A 14,239-nucleotide genomic window follows, 5' to 3' on the forward strand; every position below is an offset into this window, starting at 1 on the left:
AGTTATATTGATAGTAACATGATGTGGTTAATTTGATCCCCAGTTCTATTGATAGTAACATGATGTGGTTAATATGATCCTCAGTTATATTGATAGTAACATGATGTGGTTAATATGATCCTCAGTTATATTGATAGTAACATGATGTGGTTAATTTGATCCCCAGTTCTATTGATAGTAACATGATGTGGTTAATTTGATCCCCAGTCCTACAACGATTACATGAGAGAGTTCCACCACACCATTGGTCAGCCTACTCCTTGGCAAGGAATGGTATGTTAACAATGATTTAGAATGTACATGTTACATGTTCTAGAATCTACAGCAGATGCCACATGTTCTAGAATCTACAGCAGATGCCACATGTTCTAGAATCTACAGCAGATGCCAAATGTTCTAGAATCTACAGCAGATGCCACATGTTCTAGAATCTACAGCAGATGCCAAATGTTCTAGAATCTACAGCAGATGCCAAATGTTCTAGAATCTACAGCAGATGCCACATGTTCTAGAATCTACAGCAGATGCCAAATGTTCTAGAATCTACAGCAGATGCCAAATGTTCTAGAATCTACAGCAGATGCCAAATGTTCTAGAATCTACAGCAGATGCCAAATGTTCTAGAATCTACAGCAGATGCCAAATGTTCTAGAATCTACAGCAGATGCCAAATGTTCTAGAATCGGTCCTTGGCCCCCCCCCTCCCCCCCTGGAATCAGCTGTGTAGTGCTCGGGCAAAAACTAAAACGTGCACCTGGGGGGTGGTTGATTTTGGAAAAACCCTCATATAGGTGTCGCCATAGTCTAGAACCGATAGGAACGTCGACTGAATAATCTGCTTTCTACTATGTAGCGACAGGCAGGACCTATTTCTATAGAAGAAACCTAGTTTTATTGTCATCTTCTTAACTAATTCATCAATATGCTATCCAGATGCCCAGATATTTGAAAGCAGGGACACTATCAATATGGACACCATCCAAAATACATATGCTTAAATCATCAATTGTTTTATGCCGTCTAGAGAACAACATCTATACTGAACAAAAATATTAACACAACATGTAAAGTGTTGGTTTCATGAGCTGAAATGGAAGAACCCAGAATTTTTCCATACACACAAAAAGCTTATTTCTCTCAGATTCTGTGTACATTTTTTTTTATATCCCTGTTTGTGAGCATTTCTCCTTTGCCAAGATAATCCATCCACCTGACAGGTGTGGCATATCAAGAAACTGATTAAACAGCATGATCATCACACCTGCACCTTGTGCTGGGGACAATAAAAGGCCACTCTAAAACGTACACTGAAGTCTCAAGTTTTGAGGGAGTGTACAACTGGCATGCTAACTGCAGGAATGTCCACCAGAGCTGTTTTGCCAGAGAATTGAATGTGCATTTCTCTACCATAAGCCGCTCCCAACGTCGTTTTAGAGAATTTGTCCGTAAGTCCAACCGGCCTCACAAACGCAGACCACTTGTAACCACGCCAGCCCAGGACCTCCACATCCGGCTTCTTCACCTGCGGGATCTTCTGAGACCAGCCACCTGGACAGCTGATGAAACTTTCTGCACAAACTGTCAGAAACCGTCTCAGGGAAGCTCATCTGCGTGCTCGTCATCCTCACCAGGGTCTTGACCTGACTGCAGTTCGGCGTCTTGACCGACTTCAGTGGGCAAATACTCACCTTCGATGGCCAGTGGCACGTTGGAGAAGTGTGCTATTCACGGATGAATCCCGGTTTCAACTGTACCGGGCAGATGTATGGCGTCATGTGGGCGAGCGGTTTGCTGACGTCAACGTTGTGAACAGAGTGCCCCATGGTGGGGTTATGGTATGGGCAGGCATAAGCTATTGACAATGAACACGCATTTTATCGATGGCATTTTGAATGCACAGAGATACCGTGACGAGCTCCTGAGGCCCATTGTCCTGCCATTCATTCGCCGCCATCACTTCTTGTTTCACCATGAAACTGCAAGGCCCCATGTCGCAAGGATCTGAACACAATTCCTGGAAGCTGAAAATGTTCCAGTCCCATGTCCTACATACTCACCAGACATGTCACCCATTGAGCATGTTTGGGATGCTCTGGATCGAGGCGTACGACAGCGCGTTCCAGTTCCCGCCAATTCGCTCAGCTGTTGAAGAGGAGTGTAACAACATTCCACAGGCCACATTCAACAGCCTGATCAACTCTGTGCGAATGAGACAAGTAGTGGTCACACCAGATACGGACTGGTTTTCTGATCCACGCCCCTAACTTTTTTTTAAAGTTGTCTGTAACCAACAGATGCATATCTGTATTCCCAGTCATGTGAAATCCATAGATTAGGGCCTAATTAATTTATTTCAATTGTCTGATTTCCTCAGTAAAATCTTAGAAATTGTTGCGTTTTTATATAATTGTACCTGCATTCAATACAAATTTCAGGTCAGTTAAATGTTTCTGTAATACCATGAAGGCAGACTAGTTCAGATAAAGGCTGGACAACCGTGGGGACAATAGCATACACAACACTATCATCAGCATACAAGTGCAGGTACAACAAATGTTTTAGACAAGTCGATATTGTGAATGTAAAAAAAGTACAGGACCCAGAATCGACCCCTGCAGGACACCTTTCGTAATATCCAGGAAACCTGGCCTAATGATTCTGTTCTAGGTAATCTTGTATCTATTCCAATTCAAGCCAACCCCATGGTATTTTCTAATAGGTTACCTGTTGAACATGGCATGTTTATATTACAGACTCCGTCTGATCTGAAATCAGCTGTGGGCTTGGACTGATTCATGTAAATGCCAAAGTTTGACTTAAAATATGGATTTTATAGTAACTCTCCTCAAACCAATGCAGACATTCTGGTTACAACTGAATCTTGGCTAAATAAGTCTATGCCGGATTCTGTGTTTCTGACTTATGTTTTTAGATCTGATAGTTGGCAGAAGGGGAGCTCACTCTACACACAATACCCCATAATGACGTCGCAATACCCCATAATGACATCGCAATACCCCATAACGACATCACAATACCCCATAACGACAGTGAAAACAAGTTTAGACATTTTTGCAAACGTATTCAAATTAGAAAAGTTACATTATTTACGTAAGTATTCAGACCCTTTGCTAATGAGACTCGAAATTGAGCTCAGGTGCATCCTGTTGCCATTGATCATCCTTAAGATGTTTCTACAACTTGATGAGAGTCCACCTGTGGTAAATTCAAATTGATTGGACATGATTTGGAAACAGGATGCACCTGAGCAATCTGGGGAGAAGGGCCTTGGTCAGTGAGGTGACCAAGAACACGATGGTCAATCTGACAGAGCTTCAGAGTTACTCTGTGGAGATGGGAGAAACTTCCAAAAGGGCAACCATCTCTGCAGCACTCCACCAATCAGGCCTTTTATGGTAGTGGCCAGACGGAAACCACTCTTCAGTAAAAGGCAACATGACAGCCCACTTGGAGTTTACCAAAAGGCACCTAAAGACTCTGACCATGAGAAACAAGATTCTTTGGTCTGATGAAATCAAGCTTGAAATATTTGGCCAGAATGCCGTGCATCACGTCAGGAGGAAACCTGGCACCATCCCTACGGTGAAGCATGGTAGTGGCAGCATCATGTTGTGGGGATGTTATTCAGCAAAGGGGACTGGGAGACTGATCAGGATCGAGGGGAAAGCTGAACGGAGCAAAGTACAGACAGATCATTGATGAAAACCTGCCCCAGAGCGCTCAGGATCTCAGACTGGGACGAAGGTTCACCTTCCAACACGACAATGACCCTAAGCACACAGCCAAGACAATGCAGGAGTGGCTTGGGGGCAAGTCTCTGAATGTCCTTGAGTGGTCCTGCCGGAGCCCGGACTTGAGGCTGATGAACATCTCTGGAGTGACTTGAAAATAGCTGTGCAGCAACGCTCCCCGTCCAACCTGACAGAGCTTTTTTTTATGTTTCAATTTAATCTTGATTTAACTAGGCAAGTCCGTTAAGAACAAATTCTTATTTACAATGACGGCCTACGCCGGCCAAACCCGTACGACACTGGGCCAATTGTGCGCCGCCCTATGGGACTCCCAATCACGGCCAGATGTGATAAAAGTGTGCCACGCTTGTAGCGTCAAACCCAAGAAGACTCGAGGCTGTAATCGCTGCCAAATGTGCTTCAACAAAGTACTGAGTAAAGAGTCTGAATACTTATGTAAATGTGATATTTCCGTTATTTTTAAATAAGTTTGCAAAAATTTAAATAAACTGTTTTTGCTTTGTCATCATGGTGTGGTGTGTAAATTGATGAGAAAACAACATTTGGAAAAAGGCAAGGGGTCTGAATACTTTACATATGCACCGTAAATACAGAGCAATTTAAATGTTTCTGTATCCTTCACCACCTTTGTCCCAAAGCTATTTGAATGTCTAGTCCTAAATGTGGGACTTGGTAAAAATTCCCATCTGACGCTAGTGGGAATTTATCATACCACCCTGCATCCCACTGCAGGCTTACTTCTGAAGCTAAGCAGGGTTGGTCCCTGAATGGGAGACCAAATGCTGCTGGAAGTGGTGTTGGAGGCACCCTTCTCTCTGGTCTAATAAAATATCCCATTGCCCCAGGGCAGTGATTGGGGACATTGCCCTAAGTAGGGTGCTGTCTTTCAGATGGGACATTAAACGGGTGTCCTGACTCTCTGTGGTCACTAAAGATCCCATGACACTTATCGTAAGAGTAGGGGTGTTAACCCCGGTGTCCTGGCTAAATTCCCAAGCTGTCCCTCATACCATCACGGTCACCTAATAATACCCAGTTTACAATTGGCTCATCCATCCCCTCCTCCTCTTCCCTGTAACTATTCTCCAGGTCGTTGCTGTAAATGAGAACGTGTTCTCAGTCAACTTATAAAATATGGGTGAAATAAAAATATCGATCTCCCTCTGCCTTCATTATGTGCTTTCAGTAAATTGTCTGACGGGATGTCTAACTATGCTCAATCTGATTGGCTGATAGTGTGTGATCTTCATCTAGATTGGTTGATGCCAGTATCTGATGGACTGAAAGATATTTGTACTGCGCTAAATCAAACTCTGCTGAGAACTAAACCAACTCGCCCCAGCTTTTCACCCTGAAAAATCTACTCTTTAGATATTATTACAACAAATTCCCCTCCAGAAGTTTACAGCCAATGGGGTATTTGCCAACGAGTTCAGTAACCATTGTTCCGTTTCCTGTATAAAAGATGTTAAACTGCCCTAAATCTCGCGTTATTACAAAGAGACATTGTAGGAATTTTAATGAGCCATATTTTTTTTGTCTGAGCTGGGGTGGTTGTGTCGACTCACTGACTCGGATCAGGCCCTTAATTGTTTTATTTCCCCGAGTAACTATGTTGCAGATAAACATGCACCATACAAAAGGCTAAAGGTAAAAGACTGATCTAATCCTCGGTTTACGCATGAATTGCCTGAGAAATTACAGGAAAGAAATGAATCTTGGGCTAAGACTAGACGGACTGATTATACATCTGATTGGTCTCAGTCTTTCGGACATTTGAGAAATAGATGTCCATCCCTGATTTTTAAAAACAATATCAACATATTCCTTGAATTGTATATCAGAGAGTGGTGGTAATCCAGCCAACTTCTGGAAAGTGGTCAAATATTTGACTGCCTCTGGTCCCATACCAGACACAATTGACATTTTGTGGTGCTTTTAATAACCATTTTTGCTTCAGCAGGCCACCTGTTTGAAATGATAGTCTCTGAAAATTCATCTCATTCCACTAGAGGGACACCTTTAGTCACCTCAGAACAGATCATCATTCTGTACAAACAGACTAACATATTTTATTTTCACTTCAACCACTTGGTGTCTATGATGTACTAAGTGCTTTGGTACAGAGTGATGTTAATTAAACCAAAGGTGATCCACTTCTAACTGCAGTATAAAACCATAGGAGCTGATTCACTTGATTCACTTCTAACTGCAATACAGATTGATGTTAGTTAAACCATAGTAGCTGATTCACTTCTAACTGCAGTATAAAACAATAGGAGCTGATTTATTTGATTCCTTCTAACTGCAGTACAGATTGATGTTAATTAAACCATAGGAGCTGATTCACTTGATTCCTTCTAACTGCAGTACAGATTGATGTTAATTAAACCATAGGAGCTGATTCACTTGATTCACTTCTAACTGCAGTATTAAACCATAGGAGCTGATTCACTTGATTCCTTCTAACTGCAGTACAGATTGATGTTAATTAAACCATAGGAGCTGATTCACTTGATTCCTTCTAACTGCAGTACAGATTGATGTTAATTAAACCATAGGAGCTGATTCACTTGATTCCTTCTAACTGCAGTATAAAACCATAGGAGCTGATTCATTTGATTCCTAACTGCAGCTCTCTGCTCCACTTACTGCAGAACCACTGAGCTATATATATTTTGACTTGACAATTGTTTCTGGTGATGTCCCTAAGATATGTCTTTCCCCTACATAAAGGACGAGATCCTTCTGACTTCGTTCATTTGGAATTTGGACGGTAGTTATCTTGCCTTTCCAAACTTTTAGAATCTCTGGCCCAACTGTTGTTTTTTTTTTTACTTCCTCTATTCGTAATGTGCACCAATCCGGTTTTAGACTTGGACATAGCAGTGTTTCAGCTGCTTGTTTCAGATCAGTGTCTGTACTGTATAAACCTGTCAGCAACGGGCGTGGCTGAAGTAGCCCAATCCACTCATTTTTGAAGGGGTGTCCACATACTGCTGTGTGTGTGTGTGTGTGTGTATATATATACATACATACACACAGCAGTATGTGGACATATATATATATATATATAGTGTGTATATATATACATTAGTGTTGATACATCTCTATCTAGTTTCATATATCTACATCTCTATGGTTTGATAAATCAAAAGAGAAAAAGGCAGCTAAACGTTTCGACCTGATTGGTCGAAACAGGTTGCCGTATGCGACCTTCTGTAATATAATAGGCTGATCTGCTCCTACCTTTTTTTGTTGTTGTGAATAGGTCACTGGAGTTTATCTGCATCACAATGGCCACTTTGTCTACCTGCCATTCAGGGGCCTGTTTCCCACTGACCTCTAAATCTAATAAGATGCTCCTTTTCATCTGTAGGCCCAGTACCCTGGGATGGAGCAGCCTCCTCACCACCCGTTCTACCAGAACCATCCTCCTCCTCCCCAGTCACATCCACCTTATGCTGGGCAACACCCTGTACCACACGAAGCCCGCTTCAGAGAACCTGTACCACACGACGCCCGCTTCAGAGAACCTGTACCACATGACGCCCGCTTCAGAGAGAAGAGACTTGTCCGCTCTTTTAGCTCCAGCCTGGTAAAGCGTATTTCTGTCAGCTCTGATGTGACGATTACTTGTTTTAAAGAGGAAATTCATTAACACTTGGGAGGGCAGTGGAAGTTGATTAAAAAAACGCAACAATTTTTTTTTTTACAAATGAAGACTTAAGGGCTGAATTACTTTTGGTTTTTATCAATAAAGAAGCGCTTTTATCAACTTCCACTGAGTTGCTGGATATCCTCGTCACTTCAGTTTGCTCCTCATGCACCTTGTTTGGAGCGAGATAGTGTCAGTGTTCCCTTGCCTTTTGTAGTGACCACTTGTTTTACCATACGACGAAACTGTGGAAATGTTTCATTTAGTTTACAATACAGCTGTTATAAGTCGTTTGCTCCACTGAGCTCCTACTTGATAGGTGTCCAGTGCCCAGCCTACCCTGTGCATTACCTATTCACATATCAAATGTTCGCTTCAATGTGTTAATATCCAGAGGGAGTATAACTAGTGAACACCACATCTCTCTCCCTCTTCAGCATGACTATGATATGCGAGTGGATGACTTCCTGAGACGGACCCAGGCTGTGGTGACCAGTCGCCGCAGCCGCCCACGGGAACGAGACAGGCAACGGGAGCGAGAACGGCCCAGAGACGCCCGACGGGACCGAGATCGCGGACGCGACCGGGAGAGAGACAGGATCAGGGACAGGGAGAAGGAGAAGGAGAGGGGGCGCTACAGGAGATAAATCAGGGGGACTAAATCAAACAGCAAGTCCTGCGGTACTTTCTTTAACCGCGTTTCCTTTTTTAAAAATATGCTGTACCTTTTTAAGTGATTGTGTACTTTTTTTTTTTTTTATGTTGTCAAGTCATCCGCTCATGTGTATCATGAATGCATTGTAACTGAACAAAGGCAATAACAGGAGAAGGGGTTTGGAGCGTCAAACTATTGCAGATGTGATGTTAGTTTGTGTTTTGTTTTTTCCTTAGACCCAGACAGACAGTAATGAATTTAAATGTTTTTAATGCCATATTGTCTTTATGTTGTTCATAATTGTACATGGTTCATATTAAGATCTTGCTACTTAAAGGGGTATAATTGAGTTGTACTGAATCTGTTGTAGCAAGTCCCTTTTTTACTGGCCTTTTAGTTTTCAAGCCATTTCATTTTTTTCTAGTGTTTTTGACTGGTCCAGAAGCAAAAAAAAAAGCAATATTGTCTGTCTAGATCTTTATTTTCTGAAGTTTACATCCAGACTCTAATCAGTGCTGTAAGGCGATGAGAGATGTTTGCTTGGGGGGAGGGAAAAAGTACAATGTTTTGAAGGTCTGTTTTGTACAACAAAAATACTGTGTATTTTACTACTGTCGTCAGTTGATAAGTAAAAGACTGGTCTGGATTGATTCACTTTATAGAAACTGTTTTTACTCAGAACTGAGTATATTTTTAAGGCATTCAAACCTTTATGAAACCAGTCATAACACCTTTGCGTGTTGAAGTATAATAAAAAGCTTTACATCACGTTGAACATCGGTCGTAATCAATGATTCGTATATACTGATAGGGGGCGCTGTGTCGAAGCCACCATTGTAAAACATCTATTTATTTTTTTGGGCACATTTTATTTTATTACAGACACCTGTAAGAGTGTAAAGTGACCCCGTGCACATGTGCAGAAAGCCTATCGGTTAAGCGCGTTGGGACAATAACCGAAAGGTTGCTGGTTCGAATCCTCGACCGGGAAAGGTGGAAAAAATCTGCCGTTCCTTGAACAAGGCAGTTAACCCCCCCACAACTGCTCCCCTGGTACCGATGACGTGGATTAAGGCAGCCCCCCCCACCTCTCTGATTTCGAGGGGTTGGGTTAAATGCTGAAGACATTTCAATTAAACGCATTGTTGTGCAACTGACTAGGTGTCCCCTTTCTCTGTGTGACTGAGAGAGAGAAGTTTTTGCGGTGCTGCTGGTGGCCACGTCATTTCGCTGAGTCAACCTTTTAAAGCAGACTTAACGTATGGTTGTTAATGGTGGGTCGCGACCCTGTCAGAGGAAATGTATAATTTCATTTAATTACTGGAATTGATTTGGCCAAGTGCATCTGCGGTCTCTGCTCAGTTTGGCCGCTGTGTGAGAGGGAGATAACCCGTGTGCTTCGCGGTTCACCAGATCTTTTTTCTGCAGTTTTGTTGAAGAAGCAGCAGATGATGCCCTGTCAGCCACTGACTTGTCATTCCCACTCGCTGTCATCAAATGGACTCATGCTATCCGCAACTTCTGACTGAGCTCAATTGTTATGAATACGCAAATACAGGAATAAGTTTCTCTCTCTTTCATACAAACTTTAGAGAAATAACGAGGAGCGTGTTTTGTGCGCGGAAGTGCTTTAACCTTTAGTGAGGAGTCTCTTAAAACGAACAAATTAATAAAACGACTCGTCCTGACCAAACATCCACAGCATGACGGTAAACCCAGGGATTTCTTTCAGAACGGGGCAGAATGCTTCAGGAAACAGTGCTTCGACTGTGGAAAAGTAAGTCAACTAGCAAGGCATTGTCATTTTATAACAGGTGATGATAAGCAGAAATAAGGGAGTAGTCTCTCATAGTAGGAAATGTGAGTTTCTCTTTCAAACAATCCCCTGCTCTTGTAAATTACACAGCTAATAGCTAACATTAGCCAAAGCAAGCTAGCTAGTTATTGATGGTGCAACCCATAGTAACAGTACAGATGGAAAAATGATCAGGCCTGCTGTACATCTCACTGTAGAAATGATCAGGCCTACTGTACATCTCACTGTAGAAATGATCAGGCCTACTGTACATCTCACTGTAGAAATGATCAGGCCTACTGTACATCTCACTGTAGAAATGATCAGGCCTACTGTACATCTTACTGTAGAAATGATCAGGCCTACTGTACATCTCACTGTAGAAATGATCAGGCCTACTGTACATCTTACTGTAGAAATGATCTAACATGTGGCAGGAAAACCGTCCCCAGGCTGTACCGTTGACACTAGGCAAGATGGGGCCATGGATTCTGCCATCAACATGATGCAACAGGAACTGGGATTCATCTAACCAGGTGTAACAGTATAACTTTAGACCGTCCCCTCGCCCCGACCCGGGCGCGAACCAGGGACCCTCTGCACACATCAACAACGGTCGCCCACGAAGCATCGTTACCCATCGCTCCACAAAAGCCGCGGCCCTTGCAGAGCAAGGGGCAACACTACTTCTAGGTTTCAAATCAAATCAAATCAAATTTTATTAGTCACATACACATGGTTAGCAGATGTTAATGCGAGTGTAGCGAAATGCTTGTGCTTCTAGTTCCGACAATGCAGTAATAACCAACAGTAATCTAACCTAACAATTCCACACTACTACCTTACACACACACACAAGTGTAAAGGGATAAAGAATATGTACATAAAGATATATGAATGAGTGGTGGTACAGAACGGCATGGCAGATGCAGTAGATGGTATAGAGTACGGTATATACCTATGAGATGAGTACTGTAGGGTATGTAAACATTGTATTAAGTGGCATAGTTTAAAGTGGCTAGTGGTACATGTATTGCATAAAGATGGCAAGATGCAGTAGATGATATAGAGTACAGTATATATACATATGAGATGGGTAATGTAGGGTATGTAAACATTGTATTAAGTGGCATTGCTTAAAGTGGCTAGTGGTACATTTTTACATAATTTCCATCAATTCCCATTTTTAAAGTGGCTGGAGTTGGGTCAGTATGTTGGCAGCGGCCGCTAAATGTTAGTGGTGGCTGTTTAACAGTCTGATGGCCTTGAGATAGAAGCTGTTTTTCAGTCTCTCGGTCCCTGCTTTGATGCACCTGTACTGACCTCGCCTTCTGGATGATAGCGGGGTGAACAGGCAGTGGCTTGGGTGGTTGTTGTCCTTGATGATCTTTATGGCCTTCCTGTGACATCGGGTGGTGTAGGTGTCCTGGAGGGCAGGTAGTTTGCCCCTGGTGATGCGTTCTGCAGACCTCACTACCCTCTGGAGAGCCTTACGGTTGTGGGCGGAGCAGTTGCCGTACCAGGCGGTGATACAGCCCGACAGGATGCTCTCGATTGTGCATCTGTAGAAGTTTGTGAGTGCTTTTGGTGACAAGCCGAATTTCTTCAGCCTCCTGAGGTTGAAGAGGCGCTGCTGCGCCTTCTTCACAACGCTGTCTGTGTGGGTGGACCAGTTCAGTTTGTCCGTGATGTGTACACCGAGGAACTTAAAACTTTCCACCTTCTCCACTACTGACCCGTCGATGTGGATAGGGGGGTGCTCCCTCTGCTGTTTCCTGAAGTCCACAATCATCTCCTTTGTTTTGTTGACGTTGAGTATGAGGTTATTTTCCTGACACCACACTCCGAGGGCCCTCACCTCCTCCCTGTAGGCCGTCTCGTCGTTGTTGGTGATCAAGCCTACCACTGTAGTGTCATCCGCAAACTTGATGATTGAGTTGGAGGCGTGCATGGCCACGCAGTCGTGGGTGAACAGGGAGTACAGGAGAGGGCTCAGAACGCACCCTTGTGGGGCCCCAGTGTTGAGGATCAGCGGGGTGGAGATGTTGTTACCTACCCTCACCACCTGGGGGCGGCCCGTCAGGAAGTCCAGGACCCAGTTGCACAGGGCGGGGTCGAGACCCAGGGTCTCGAGCTTGATGACGAGTTTGGAGGGTACTATGGTGTTAAATGCTGAGCTGTAATCGATGAACAGCATTCTCACATGGGTATTCCTCTTGTCCAGATGGGTTAGGGCAGTGTGCAGTGTGGTTGCGATTGCGTCGTCTGTGGACCTATTGGGTCGGTAAGCAAATTGGAGTGGGTCTAGGGTGTCCGGTAGGGTGGAGGTGATATGGTCCTTGACTAGTCTCTCAAAGCACTTCATGATGACGGAAGTGAGTGCTACGGGGCGGTAGTCGTTTAGCTCAGTTACCTTAGCTTTCTTGGGAACAGGAACAATGGTGGCCCTCTTGAAGCATGTGGGAACAGCAGACTGGGATAAGGATTGATTGAATATGTCCGTAAACACACCAGCCAGCTGGTCTGCGCATGCTCTGAGGACGCGGCTGGGAATGCCGTCTGGGCCTGCAGCCTTGCGAGGGTTAACACGTTTAAATGTTTTACTCACCTCGGCTGCAGTGAAGGAGAGCCCGCAGGTTTTGGTAGGGGGCCGTGTCAGTGGCACTGTATTGTCCTCAAAGCGGGCAAAAAAGTTGTTTAGCCTGTCTGGGAGCAAGACATCCTGGTCCTCGACGGGGCTGGTTTTCTTTTTGTAATCCGTGATTGACTGTAGACCCTGCCACATACCTCTTGTGTCTGAGCTGTTGAATTTCGACTCGATTTTGTCTCTGTACTGAGACTTAGCCTGTTTGATTGCCTTGCGGAGAGAATAGCTACACTGTTTGTATTCGGTCATGCTTCCGGTCACCTTGCCCTGGTTAAAAGCAGTGGTTCGCGCTTTCAGTTTCACGCGAATGCTGCCGTCAATCCACGGTTTCTGGTTTGGGAATGTTTTTATCGTTGCTGTGGGTACGACATCGTCAATGCACTTCCTAATGAACTCGCTCACCGAATCAGCATATTCGTCAATATTGTTGTTGGACGCGATGCGGAACATATTCCAATCCGCGTGATCGAAGCAGTCTTGAAGCGTGGATTCAGATTGGTCGGACCAGCGTTGAACAGACCTGAGCGCGGGAGCTTGTTGTTTGAGTTTTTGTTTGTAGGCTGGAATCAACAAAATGGAGCAAGTGACGTAACTGATTGAAACGCTACTAGCGCGTACCCGCTAACTAGCTAGCCATTTCACATCCGTTACACAGGCAATGTTTTTCCTCTCCTCAGTTGTCCAGTGTTGGTGATGGTGCGCCCACTGGAGTCTCTTCTTCTTGTTTTTAGCTGATAGGAGTGAAACACGGTGTGGTCGTCTCCTGCAATAGTCACTAGTTTTGTCCAGTCTAATGGAACAGTAACTGAATGCCTTGACGCCTGTCTGCCTGCTTTATATAACAAACCACATGACTCCACTGTCTGCAGGAGTGAAACATTTTTGCGAACGGGTGGTGTACCTAATAAACTGGCCACTGTGTGTATATAGGCCTAATAATACATCACTAATAGTAATATGACCCGCAGATCATCAGTTGCCTCCTCCATAATCTCACACACACACACACATACACACACACACACACACACACACACACACACACACACACACACACACACACGTGTGACTCAAATCATTAGTACTGTAACCTCTTTCTGTGTCAACTGTGTCTCTTTCTAACCTCAATATAGATGGGTATCTCCTGTAGAAAATGGTCCTCTTGTTGAACTCTAGGTTTCCATCCTTCTTCAACCCACCTGTTCTTAGGGTGTCGTCCTCACATCAGATCACAGCATACTAACCTGGTGCTACACGACACAGATACAGACAATCAGTGTAGATTTAGATGGAAAAGAAGGAAATCAAGGTTTGTACTGATATTTAACATCAGATATGATCATATCAACGTTTATTGGTCACGTGCACAGGACACAAGATGTAGGCTAAATGCTGTAGGTGAAATGCTAAGTCACGGGCTCTTCTCAGTGCAGTACACATCCACCATTACCTAAAGTGGCAATATCTGTTAATGATCATGTAATAACAATGTCCCGGTGATGTGTATACCTGTCTGTTTAGGCTGGCTGAGTCCAGAGGATGGTGGTCACTAGAACGGGTTGGGGAAGACACTAATTTATGATGCAGAGATATGTTGTAAGTTTGTGTGTGTAAACATGTGTGACCTGAGAGGAACTAAAGATGGGTTCCCCTTGAAGTCTTATAGGAATATGTTCTGTCCAGCTGGAATCAGCTCAGGTACACTATACAG

At 43.8% G+C, this 14,239-nt stretch overlaps 1 protein-coding gene across 3 annotated transcripts in view; it reads left to right on the forward strand.

The window, feature by feature from the left end:
• LOC139539531 (YTH domain-containing protein 1-like) overlaps nucleotides 1-8,861 on the forward strand; it is a 43,910-nt gene extending 35,049 nt beyond the window's left edge. For 2 of the 3 annotated variants that reach the window (XM_071342579.1, XM_071342587.1), the window contains exons 13-15: nucleotides 208-273; nucleotides 7,153-7,371; nucleotides 7,869-8,861. In XM_071342579.1, coding sequence (XP_071198680.1) covers nucleotides 208-273; nucleotides 7,153-7,371; nucleotides 7,869-8,078 — 495 coding nt within the window. In that variant the 3' untranslated portion in view covers nucleotides 8,079-8,861. The remainder of the gene's footprint in view (nucleotides 1-207; nucleotides 274-7,152; nucleotides 7,372-7,868) is intronic. The other variant, XM_071342595.1, reaches the window with a different exon arrangement.
• Nucleotides 8,862-14,239: the final 5,378 nt, after the last annotated feature.

This window comes from Salvelinus alpinus, chromosome 1 (genome assembly GCF_045679555.1).
Source record: "Salvelinus alpinus chromosome 1, SLU_Salpinus.1, whole genome shotgun sequence".
NCBI lineage: Eukaryota > Metazoa > Chordata > Actinopteri > Salmoniformes > Salmonidae > Salvelinus > Salvelinus alpinus.